General features: G+C 60.1%; 1 protein-coding gene across 1 annotated transcript; it reads right to left on the bottom strand.

Moving 5' to 3' along the window:
* Positions 1-3,837: 3,837 nt before the first annotated feature.
* On the bottom strand, positions 3,838-7,139 carry GDPGP1 (GDP-D-glucose phosphorylase 1). The gene is given in 5 exon segments (XM_050967346.1): positions 3,838-4,371; positions 4,374-5,535; positions 6,705-6,962; positions 6,964-7,015; positions 7,018-7,139. Coding segments are annotated over 5 exon segments (1,542 nt in total). The 5' UTR covers positions 7,064-7,139; the 3' UTR covers positions 3,838-4,347.
* Positions 7,140-12,796: the final 5,657 nt, after the last annotated feature.

Below are 12,796 nucleotides of genomic sequence, written 5' to 3'. Positions count from 1 at the left end.
GAAGAAGGGCCCCGTCCCCTCATCAAGGCCCATCACCCTACTCTTCCCTGAGATGATCCACTGCACCCAGAAGGGAGATCTAACTCCTGCAATGCCCTGCCCCCCATCCCCTGCTCCCCCAGGATGGGCTCCTCCCCCCAGGGGGCCCTGCTCCTTCCCCTGCTCTCCCAGGATGGGGTCCTCCCCACCCCAGGGAGGCCCTGCCCCACCCCCTGCTCCTGCAGGATGGGGTCCTCCCCCCTCCAGGGGGCCCTGCCCCACCCCCTGCTCCCCCAGGATGGGATCCTGCCCCGCCCGGGCAGTCCTGCCCCTCCCACGCTCCCCCAGGATGAGATCCTCCCCCCCTGGGCACCTGCCCCACTCCCTGTCCCCCAGGATGGGATCCTCCCCTCCCAGGGGGCCCTGCCCCACCCCCTGCTCCCCCAGGATGGGATCCTCCCCCCCCAGGGGGGCCCTGCCCCACCCCCTGCTCCCCCAGGATGGGATCCTCCCCCCCCAGGGGGGCCCTGCCCCACCCCCTGCTCCCCCAGGATGGGATCCTCCCCCCCCAGGGGGGCCCTGCCCCACCCCCTGCTCCCCCAGGATGGGATCCTCCCCCCCAGGGGGCCCTGCCCCACCCCCTGCTCCCCCAGGATGGGATCCTCCCCCCCAGGGGGGCCCTGCCCCACCCCCTGCTCCCCCAGGATGGGATCCTCCCCCCCAGGGGGGCCCTGCCCCACCCCCTGCTCCCCCAGGATGGGATCCTCCCCCCCAGGGGGGCCCTGCCCCACCCCCTGCTCCCCCAGGATGGGATCCTCCCCCCCAGGGGGGCCCTGCCCCACCCCCTGCTCCCCCAGGATGGGATGCTCCCCCCCCAGGGGGCCCTGCCCCACCCCCTGCTCCCCCAGGATGGGATCCTGCCCCGCCCGGGCAGTCCTGCCCCTCCCACGCTCCCCCAGGATGAGATCCTCCCCCCCTGGGCACCTGCCCCACTCCCTGTCCCCCAGGATGGGATCCTCCCCCCCAGGGGGGCCCTGCCCCACCCTCTGCTCCCCCAGGATGGGATCCTCCCCCCCCAGGGGGGCCCTGCCCCACCCCCTGCTCCCCCAGGATGGGATCCTCCCCCCCAGGGGGGCCCTGCCCCACCCCCTGCTCCCCCAGGATGGGATCCTCCCCCCCCAGGGGGCCCTGCCCCACCCCCTGCTCCCCCAGGATGGGATCCTCCCCCCCCAGGGGGGCCCTGCCCCACCCCCTGCTCCCCCAGGATGGGATCCTCCCCCCCAGGGGGGCCCTGCCCCACCCCCTGCTCCCCCAGGATGGGATCCTCCCCCCCCAGGGGGCCCTGCCCAAGGGGAGCTGCTCCGCCCCCTGCTCTCTCCTCCCTCCGTCCCCCAAGGGTGGGACCTGCCCAAGGCGTCGTCCCTGTTCGGCCCCGGCGGCTGGGCCCCGCCCGGTTACCAGGCCGCCCTGCTCCACATCCGGGCGGGGCGAGGGCCCCCTGCGGCAACCGCGCCTCCTCCGGCTCCCACAGGCCCTGACGCTGTCTCCATGGCGACGGAAGACCCCACCCCTACTGGGAAACCAAGCACTGGGGGCGGGGTCAGAATACAGCCCGCCTCCGCCACGCTATAGAGAGGGAGCCGCCGGTCACGTGATCGATTGGCTGGCCTGGCTCGGATAGGCTCCAGGGGAGGGTGAACTGGCCTTTGATTGGCTGAGGTAAGGGGGCAACACTTAAGGGCGGAAATAACAGCTCCCAGCATGCCTTGCAGCAAGGAATGGTCTGTTTTCACAAGGGAGACTGGTGACTAGTGAGGCCCCCCAAGGCTCTGTCCTGGGACCAGCGCTGTGCAGCACATTCAGCAATAACCTGGGCAAGGGGGTAAACAGTGAGGTGGCAACGTTTGCAGGCGACACAAAATCACTCAGGCTAGTTAAGCCCAATGCCGATTATCGCACAAAACTGGGTGAGGAGCAAGAAAACGGCAGATGAAATGCAATGGTGATAAATGCAAAGTAATGCACATTAGAAAATACAATCCCAACTATACAGATAAAATGATGGAGTCTCAATTAGCTGTTACCGCTCTGCAAGGAGAGGCCTGGACTTGACATAATTTATAGCCGCCTTGTGTATGGACTTAGCATAATAACGAGAGAAAGAGAGAGAGAGAGAGCTTGGAGTCATTGTGGATAGTTTCCTGATGACATCCACTCAATGTGAAGCAGCCGTCAAAAAAGTGAACAGAATATTGGGAATCATTAGGAGAGGAATCTCTCTAGCTAAATCCATGGTATGCCCACATTTCAAACAGGGTGTGCAGTTCTGGTCGCCCCATCTCAAAAAAAGATACCTTAGAATTGGAAAAGGTTCAGAGAAGGGCAACAAAAATGATTAGGGGGATGGAACAGTTTCTGTATGAGGAGAGATTGAAAAGACTGCGACTATTTGCCTTCTAAAAGAGACGGATAATGGGGGATATGATAGACTTCCACCACCCCCTGCAACACGCCTGCAGTCTCTTGGAACCTCGACCCCTGTCAACACCTCCAGCATGCCCCCAGCCACTGGCAGCCCCAACCCCCACAATGCCCCCCCCCAACATGTCCCCAGTTGCCCATCCCGTTGGAAGCCCCAAGCCCCCCAACACCCCCTGACCGCTGCCCTTCACTAGGAGCCCTGACCCCACCCCCTGACCGCTGCCCCTCACTGGGAGGCCCGACCCCACCAATGCCCCCCCAACAGCCACCTGTCCCGCTGGGACCCCTGACCCCAACTCCCCCCATCACTGCCCCTCACTGGGATCCTCGACTCCACCAATCCCCCTGACCACTGCCCCTCACTGGGATCCCCAACCCCACCAATGCCCCCCCACACACACACAACCACCTGTCCCGCTGGGACCCCTGACCCCAACTCCCCCCAATCACTGCCCCTCACTGGGATCCCCGACTCCACCAATGCCCCCTGACCACCGCCCCTCACTGGGAGCCCTGACCCCACCAACGCAGCCACTACAGAACTAAATTGACTTAAGTTGCATCAACATACATCGGTTTGGCACGTCCACACTGGCTCCTTCTGTTGGCATGCGTGTCCTCACCAGGAGCACTTGCACCAATTTAAATGTCGGAGCGGCACTGATATCCTGAGCCCCACCGCCTGGGGGACCAACAGCCTGAGCCCTGCCACCTGGGACTGACAGCCAGAACAGTCTGATGTAAGCAGTGGAGTGTCTACCCAAACACTGCATCAACCTAACTGCATTGACTGAAGCAGTACACCTCATGGAGGTGGAGTTTTTAGGTCGGTATACTTGGCGACTCACATCAGTGGGAGAACGGCTGTAGTGTAGACTTTGACCGAGCTAGGTGGACGTAAGCCAACCTAACTCTGCGGTGTAGACGAGGCCTTAGCTTCCAAGTGAAAGGCTGATTCTACCAGCTGCTTGCCCCACATTCCCTGGGGCCCTGAGCGCTAGCATGGATTCCCTTGAACTCATTTCTGTCATAAAGATTCTGCAGTCAGATTAGCTGCCGGTTCTGTGGATGATGTACAAGCCAGTGTAGCCTCCTGTACCCAAACTGGGGGTCTCTGCAAGGTTAGGGTAGACTCAAGCCCCATCCCTCTGAGCTGGGGGGCCCTGCAGGGCTACCTATCTATGGTGTTTTCAGGGTGTCTGTCATAGTGGCATCTAAGCACTGGAATAAAGTGATAAGCTATGACTGGTTCATGCTGGGAGCTGCTCTGTGGAATAGAAAGAGGTCACTGGGACGCAGGCACATTCTGATCAAACTGCCCCTTTACCATGTGCTATTGGAAAGAGAGCGGACAGGAAGTTGCATGATGCTGCAGCATTTCCAAAGGTGGGGGTTTATTGGCTGATTCACCAGAAACAAGCCAACAGTTCAAACATTAACTAGATTAAGAACTTGGGGGTCACACTCAGTGCTTTATCTCCCACTCCCAGCACACCGCAGAGCCCCACTTAAACACACATGGGGCAAGTGAGGTTAAGGACAAAGCCCGCCATGGAGATCTTCCTTCATTTGTTGCCAATGATGGTACAACAGGCCAGTCGGTGTCCCAGAGGATCCAGTCTGCAGTGCCCGCGGAGACAGTGGTTCAAACAGCAAGGTTGCCTCCGTGCTGGATCCTGGAGGCAAATCCAGTCACTCCCTGCTCCCCGACTGCCCCAATGAACGATTCTACAGCAGTTACAAAATACGCAAGAGTGAGACTTGTCCCCAGAAAGTGCGACGCCATGTGCAATGCAGAGCCCATGTAGTTACTCTGTGAGAAGTGTCACCAGCTGGCCTCGGAGCTGTGACAGCTGTGGCTCAGGAAGGAGGTATCTCTGGATGATGTTAATGGCTGCTGTCTCCGTAAGGCTCTGGAAGTCCTCGGCAGTTTTGATGGGCAAGTGCCCAGCCAGCTCACAAAGTGCCACATTAAATGCAGCTTCCCCTTTGGACCCAAAGCAGGACCTCCTGGGCCAGATGAGCACCCGGATTCCAGAGCGGGTCTCTGAGTGGGATGACTCCCCAGGAGCAGTTCCCCGAGTCACAAACACGTTGTGTGCAATCTCTTTATCCACCAGGTAGTCAGTGACTCGGCAGACATTGTGCGCCAGGGCCCCCAGGCCCTCCCCTTCACTGTAGAACAGGAACCCTGGGGCTGGGACCCCCCGCAGGAAGTGGAAGTTGAGTGTAGGGCACAGGGGTTCGCCTGGGGCAGTCTCAATCAGGAGCTCCCAATCCAGGTAAAACCCATGTAGGTGCAAGTGGTTGACCGAGGCGAAGGCTCCCAGGCTGTTAAACCCAACGCGGAAGCCTAGGTGGGCACTGAGAAGAACCGACTCCAGCCCGAACTGGAGCAGCTCCTGGGTGAGAATCTGAGGTAGGCAGAGAGCGGGGGCTGGAATAAAGAGCACATGTCCAAACTCCAAGGGGCTGATATTAATCACCACTAGGATGCAGTCAGGTGTCCCTGGGAGTTTCGACTCCAGCGGGCCCCCTTGGAACTGAGAGCAACCCCTGCTAGGAGGGTGGGGAGTTGGGGCCCTGACCATATGGAAGAGGATTTCCTCTGGTTTGATCTTATTGAAGTGGAATTGCTGGGGGTCGAATTTCTGCCTGACACTCTGGATGTCCTGTGGTTTCCTTCTCTCCAGACCTCTCTGGATGTTCAGCTGGGCCACAAACTGGACTTTCCCTGGCAATATACGGGTCTGCAGCTCCCCCAGGTGATACCTGAACAAACCAAGCTTCATCCTCTCCTCCCAACCGGACTGCAAAGCTCTGTCAAAGCGAGACATGGTGCGGGTTGCTGGCCCCTCTGACCTGCTTCTCCACCACCCAACCCCATACAGAACAAAATCCTCTTCTCCATAAACAAAGTCCTCCCAGCAGGACACAGCATGGCACTCCGGCTGCTCCTGGGATGGCAACCCCAAAGTTTCATGACGGGCTTGGCTGGCACCCAGGGACATTGCCATGTTAGATGAGCAGCAGCACCTACTCAGGGCTCCTTTGCAGGCAGCATCTCCAGCTGATCTGAAACAGACAATGGAATAAGCAGAGGCAGTTATGGGGACATGGACAAAGCAAAGAGAAACAGCCCGTCTGTACATAACGCCAGGACTCCAGTGCCAGTTTTACTGTCGCAGAGCGGGGGAGTGCTGACAGCACAGGTCTGGGAATCAGGCTGCTTGGTCCTTTAAGTCACTGTGTGCACTTAGGCAAGTCCCTTCCCCACCCATCACATGGGGACAATACTGACCTCCCAGGGGGCTGAGAGGGTTAGGTAGTGTTAGAAGGTGTGTGAGATCCTCTGGCGGAAGGGCAAAGTATTGCAAATTATTGTAGCATTGTTACAGGGAGTACTAGGAACGCAGCCACACCAGCTGAGAAAACTCCAGCAGTGCAGGTCTTGGAGAGCAGAGCGCCACAGGCCTCTGTGCTCTTGGCAGTGGCACTGAGCCCCAGTCCTATCGAATACAGTCTAGTGCAGGATCTCTGTCCTGCTGTCACACACTGCCTGGGATCATTCTAGCTACCCCAGAGATCACCCCTCCCTGCAAGATTTCCCAAGCCAGCGACATAGCACGGGGCCAAGGAAACTACTGGAAGGTTTGTGAGGGCAGGAAACAGAATCTTCATCAGAGATGGAGCTGGACAATGGAACTCACTGCTGTGGGCCTTATTGCCCTCAGAACGAAAGCAAAACCTGTCTGGCTTCCCGCACACCCCACCCCACACATGGACCCAAACAACCCTGTCAGCTGATCACCAGGCGTCTCCTAAGGCCTGAGACAGAACCCTGGAGACAATTACTGTTAGTAGGGGCTGGCAGGCTGCAAGACGGGGGCTGTGAGCCCCACGCAGAGACACTCACCATGGTCATGCAGAGGCCAGGGCAGTAGTGACAGGGAGCCTGTCCCCAGTGATCCAGGAGCCCCGTGTGTAGACTCGGGAAGTGCAGGGGGCTCCCATGACCACACACGTGCTAACAGGTACAGACTCAGGCCCTGCCCACGGCACCTCTGCCCCCGCCCAGCGCTCCGAACTGACCCCCAGCGCGGGGCGGCTCTCCAGCTCCCCGCGGCCCGTCCCACCGCTTCGCTAGCGGCGGCTCAGGCTCCTGGAGCCCAGCTCCGGCCAGCCGGGAGCAGTGTCCGCCACCAGCCCGGCCCGGAGCCGCCCGCCTCAGACACAGCCCGCACTCACCGGCCGGCCGCCTGCCCGGGCTTGGTCTGCAGAGCCCTCGGGAGCGCGGCGGAGCTCCCGCGGCCCGGCCCCGGGGGACCCGTGAGCTGTCTGCGCTGCCGCGCCGGGTTCCCAGGCTGGGCCCGGAGGAGGAGACGCTGGAGCTGGTCTCCGCAGCAGCAGGATTTGCTGGGGGAGGGACTCGCCCTGCACCTGCAGGCCACTCCCCGCTGCTGCCCCTGGGCTCCGCCAAGGCCGGGCCGGGCCTGGCTGAGCAGCGGAGCCGGAGCGCGATGGCTCTGCAGAAAGGGGAGGAAGTTGTGTTTAACCCGCGGTTTGCCTTAGGGCGCTGCTTTAGCGCCGGAATCTCCCCCATCCCGGGCAGGCAGCGCCAGCTCAACAAGAACCCTGGGGGGCAGTGCTGTTGGGAGCCTGGCACTGCCCAGTGAGCCTGGCAGCACCTGGAGAACAGCACCGCCCCGCAGCTGAGGGAACTGGGCTTATTTAGTCTGCAGAAGAGAAAAGACGGTTACTCACCTTTGTAACTGTTGTTCTTCGAGATGTGCTGCTCATATCCATTCCAGTTAGGTGTGCGCGCCGCGTGCGCGTTCGTCGGAGATCTTTACCCTAGCAACACTCGGTGGGCCGGCTGGGCGCCCCCTGGCATGGCGCTGCTATGGCACCGGATATATACCCCAGCCGGCCCAACCGCCCCTCAGTTCCTTCTTGCTGGCTACTCCGACAAAGGGGAAGGAGGGCGGGTGTGGAATGGATATGAGCAACACATCTCGAAGAACAACAGTTACAAAGGTGAGTAACTGTCTTTTCTTCTTCGAGTGATTGCTCATATCCATGCCAGTTAGGTGAGTCCCAAGCCTTACCTAGGCGGTGGGGTCGGAGTGAGATGTGGCAGTATGCAGAACCGCTGCGCCAAAGGCTGCATCATCTCTAGATTGCTGGACCAGCGCGTAGTGCGAGGTGAAGGTTTGGACCGATGACCAGGTCGCTGCACTGCATATCTCCTGGATAGGTACGTGCGCCAGGAAGGCGGCTGATGACGCTTGAGCTCTAGTGGAATGCACTGTGAGGTGGCCAGAAGGGACATGAGCTAGGTCATAGCATGTGCGAATGCATGCAGTCACCCAGGAGGAAACCCTCTGAGAGGAGATTGGCATGCCTTTCATCTGCTCCGCGACCGCCACAAACAGTTGGGGAGACTTTCGGAACGGCTTTGTTCGCTCAATGTAGAAAGCAAGTGCTTTGCGTACATCTAAGGAGTGTAGCTGCTGCTCCCTCCGAGAAGAGTGGGTCTTTGGGAAGAAGACCGGGAGGAAGATGTCCTGGTTGATATGGAAGGCAGACACAACCTTAGGGAGGAATGCCGGGTGGGGTCGCAGCTGTACCTTGTCTTTATGGAAAACAGCGTAGGGTGGGTCCACTGTGAGAGCTCTCAGCTCGGAGACCCGCCTGGCCGATGTAATGGCCACCAGGAAGACTGTTTTCCATGATAGGTACAGGAGTGAGCAAGTCACTAGTGGCTCAAATGGTGGGAGCATGAGCCTGTTTAGGACCAAGTTAAGGTCCCAGGTAGGGGCAGGGCGACGTACGGGGGGATAGAGATGCTCTAGGCCTTTAATGAACCGAGCGACCAATGGGTGGGAGAACACAGAGTGGCCACCTTCTCCTGGTCGGAAAGTGGATATAGCCGTTAAGTGTACCTTCAGGGAGGATGTCGCCAGGCCCTGCTGCTTAAGGTACCAGAGGTAGTCTAGGACCGTGGGGATCGGAGGCTCCAAAGGGGTAACGCCCTGAGTTTCACACCAGCAAGAGAAGCGTTTCCACTTCGCCGAGTACGTTAAGCGGGTGGAAGGCTTCCTGCTGCTAAGGAGAACATGCTGAACCGGCGCGGAGCAGCTCAACTCCGCCGCGTTCAGCCATGTAGGAGCCACGCCGTGAGGTGGAGGGCTCGTAGGTCCGGGTGACGGAGCCTGCCGTGGTCCTGTGTGATCAGGTCTGGATGGAGAGGGAGGGGGACTGGAGAGTCCACCGACAGATCCAGCAGTGTGGTGAACCAATACCGTCTGGGCCACGCAGGTGCGATCAGGATTAGACACGCTTTGTCCCTGCGGAGTTTCAACAGGACTTTGTGCACTAGGGGAAACGGAGGGAAGGCATACAATAGGTGGTGCCTCCACGACAGGAGGAATGCGTCCGTGATCGACCCGGGAGAGAGACCCTGAAAGGAGCAAAACTCCTGGTACTTCCTGTTCGAGCGGGAAGCGAACAGGTCTATGCGGGGAAATCCTCACCTCTGGAAGAGGGAATGTATGACGTCCGGTCTGATCGACCATTTGTGGCAGAGAAAGGACTGGCTGAGCCTGTCCGCCAGTGCGTTCCGGACCCCTGGAGAAAGGACGCCACAAGATCTATCGACTGGGCTATACAGAAGTCCCAGAGTCGAACGGCTTCCTGACATAGGGGAGACGAATGGGTCCCCCTCGTTTGTTGATGTAGTACATGGCCGTTGTGTTGTCCGTGAATACCGAAACACAACGGCTGTGTAGGTGTTATTGGAACGCCTGGCAGGCGAGGCGGACTGCCCTCAACTCCCGGACGTTTATGTGAAGTGTCAACTCCTGGGACGATCAGAGACCCTGGGTACGCAGGTGCCCTAAGTGGGCCCCCCAACCCAGGGATGATGCATCCGTTGTCAAAGTCATCGACGGTGGCTGTGGATGGAACGGCATCCCCGCGCATACGAGGGATGGAGTTAGCCACCAGTCGAGGGAGCGGAGGGGGCCGGGGGGGACTGTCACCAGGACGTCTAGGTGGTCCCTGCCCGGGCGGAATACCAAATGAAGCCACGTTTGGAAGGGTCTCATGCGGAGTCTGGCATACTTTGTCACATAAGTACATGCGGCCATATGTCCCAGGAGTGCGAGACAGGTGCGAGCTGAGGTGATCGTGGAGGCCTGCAAGCTCCGTATGATCGAGACAATCGTCTGGAAGCGGGGCTGAGGTAAGTAGGCCCTGACTTGAGTGGAATCCAGCGTTGCCCCTATGAAGTCCAGCCTTTGTGTGGGGACCAGGGTGGATTTCTCGGTGTTGAGGAGTAGGCCTAACTGGGAGAATAGGTCCACGATTATGCCGACATACTGTCGGACCTGAGTCTGAGAGGTCCCCTTGATGAGCCAGTCATCCAGATATGGGAACACATGTATCTGTTGCCGACGGAGGTGGGCGGCCATGACGGCCATGCACTTCGTGAACACCCTCGGGGCCGTGGAGAGGCCGAAGGGGAGGACCGTAAATTGGAAGTGCTGATGGTTGGCCATAAAGTGAAGGTACTTCCTGTGCGGTGGAAAGATGGCAATGTGGAAGTACGCGTCCTTCATATCGAGGGCAGCATACCAGTCTCCAGGATCCAGGGACGGGATAATCGTTCCCAGGGAGACCATGCGGAACTTCAACTTGAGCATCCATTTGTTGAGGCCCCGCAGGTCTAGGATAGGTCTGAGGCCTCCCTTGGACTTGGGGATTAGAAAATATCGGGAGTAAAACCCCTTTCCTCTCTCGTCTAGAGGTACCTCCTTTATAGCTCCTGCTGCGAGGAGAGATCGGACCTCCTGCAGGAGAGTTTGCTCGTGAGAGGGGTCCCTCAAGAGGGACCGGGAAGGGGGGTGGGAGGGTGGTGAAGACGCAAATTGTAGGTGGTATCCTTGCTTCACCATGTGCAGAACCCAAAGGTCTGATGTTAATTGGGACCACGCCAGGAGGAAGTGGGAGAGGCGGTTGGAGAAGGTAGGGGAAGGATCCTGTCCTGAGGCTGGTACGCTGTCCCCGGGCGCACCTTCAAAAGCTGGACTTGGGGCCCGGTGGTGCCTTAGAGGGCCCTTGGTTTTGGCCCCCCTGGGAGCTGGACTGGCGTCTGCGGCCTCCCGTCCGCGCCTTCTGCTAAGGTCCTGCCTCTGGCGGGGTGGGAAATATGGGCGGCGTGCTTGGGGCCTGAAGGGTCTACGCTGGGTCGCAGGGGTATGCATCCCCAGCGAGCGTATGATAACTCGATTGTCCTTCAGGCTTTGCAGCCTGGGATCCGTTTTGTCCGAGAACAAACCCTTGCCATCAAAGGGTAAGTCCTGGATGGTGTGCTGCAGTTCCGGGAGTAGGTTGGAGACCTGAAGCCAGGAAATGCTCCTCATGGTAATCCCCGAGGCCAGGGTTCTGGCTGCTGAGTCGGCCGCATCCAGGGAGGCCTGGAGGGAGGTCCTGGCCACTTTCTTACCCTCCTCCAGGAACGCATTGAACTCCTGGCGTGAGTCCGGGGGTAGTAGCTCGGAGAACCTACCCACCTCCACCGAGGTGTTGTAACTGTACCGACTCAATAGGGCCTGTTGGTTAGCCACACGGAATTGCAAGGCCCCTGCTGAGTACACCTTGCGGCCCAGGAGATCCATCCATCTAGCCTCTTTGGATTTAGGGGCCGGTGCCTGCTGGCCATGTCGTTCCCTTTCGTTGACCGACTGGACAACTAGGGAAGAGGGAGGAGGGTGGACGTACAGGTATTCGTACCCCCGAGAGGGTACCATGTACTTTCTTTTGACTCCCTTAGCCGTCGGTGGAATGGAGGCTGGAGATTGCCAAAGGGTATCAGCAGTGGCCTGGATGGTCTTGATAACGGCAGCGCTACCCGGATGCTCACTACTGGGTCCTCAACTTCTGGGACCTCCTCCACAGGTAGATTGATGTTAAGGGCCACTCTGCGCAGGAGGTCCTGATGGGCCGTGAGGTCTATCGGCGGGGGTCCTGAAGATGAGGTCCCTGCCACGGCTTCATCCAGCCAGGAGGAGGAGGATATTCCGGGGATGAGTGTGTCCTGGATGGCCTCCTGCTCCTGGGTCGGTTCCTGCTCCAGCTGCCCCGGGGAGTCTGGTGGTATCTGTTCTTCCGACTCAACCGCGGCGGGGCGGGAAACAGTGGCCTCTGGTACCCGATGTTCCGAGGTAGCAGAACGGGTCTGGACCAGGGAAGCACCCTGGGCCTGATGGTACGCCCAGGGCGTCCAGAAGGCCCACTGTTGGGATCCTGCGTCCTGCGGACGGGGGTCCTGGAACACACCCACTGGTACTTCCAGATCCCGGTCCCGGTCGTAGTAGCTGCCCGCCTGGGAGGATGCAGACGTGTCTCTGGACGGCCATGGTGGAGCAGCGAAGGTTGGAGCCGAAGTCCCAACGGACCTCACACCCCTCGGTTGTTGTGACCGGTGCCGGTACTCGTATCGGTACCGAGAGTGAGACCGGGACCTGCGACCAGCTCGGTGCCGGGAGGTCGACCGAGATCTCGAGTCTCTCTGCCTTGACCTGCTCCTGGAGGTGCGGTGCCTGGTACGGTGCCAGGAGCTGGAGCAGTACCGCGAGTATTGGGTTGACGCTCGAGATGTTGACCGGTGCCGGGAGCCTGAACGGTACCGAGGTGAAGACCGGTGCCGGGAGTCCGAACGGTGCCGAGTACGGGAACGGTGCCGAGACTGGGATCGCCGTCGAGAGCGGGAATGACATCTCGATCTGGAGCGTCTGCAGGATCGTGATCCAGAGCGGTGCCGGTCCGCCACGCTGACAGATGATGGTCTGGTCAGGGTCAGCTTGCCCATTGATTGCAGTACCCGCACCGGCGGTGCCGGGGGTAAGGGCGGTGCCGCATCAGTGATCGCGATCAGGTCTCTTGCCGCAGAAAACGTCTCCGGGGTAGACGGCGAAGTAAGCTCTACCACGGTGGGTACCGGGGAGCCGCCAGGCACCGGACTCGACTGCCCTCGTGGGGCTGGAGTCGACGGTGCCGGCTTAGGCAGTGCCATGGCAGATATCGGTGCCGGGCGGTCCGACTTCGGTGCAGGCTCTGGCTGCGAGGCGGGTGTTGGTGGGTTCAACCTGGGTCTTCGCCGTCTTCGACCTCGGGGAGAGGGCGCGGCTCGGAGTAGGTTTCGGTGCCGGCGGGGGCCGGTGCCAGGAGTCCTTGGTGGCAGCGCTCGGTGCCGTGGGGCTGCCTTTGCTTACCGGCTGGCTTGTGCTCGGTGCCGAGGATGGAGGGGTCAGGGCCGCTTCCATGAGGAGCT

The sequence above is a fragment of the Gopherus flavomarginatus genome, chromosome 9 (genome assembly GCF_025201925.1).
Source record: "Gopherus flavomarginatus isolate rGopFla2 chromosome 9, rGopFla2.mat.asm, whole genome shotgun sequence".
NCBI classification, from domain to species: Eukaryota; Metazoa; Chordata; order Testudines; family Testudinidae; genus Gopherus; species Gopherus flavomarginatus.
The sequence above is the reverse complement of the archived record's forward strand: the minus strand, read 5'-3'. Positions and strand labels throughout refer to the sequence as shown.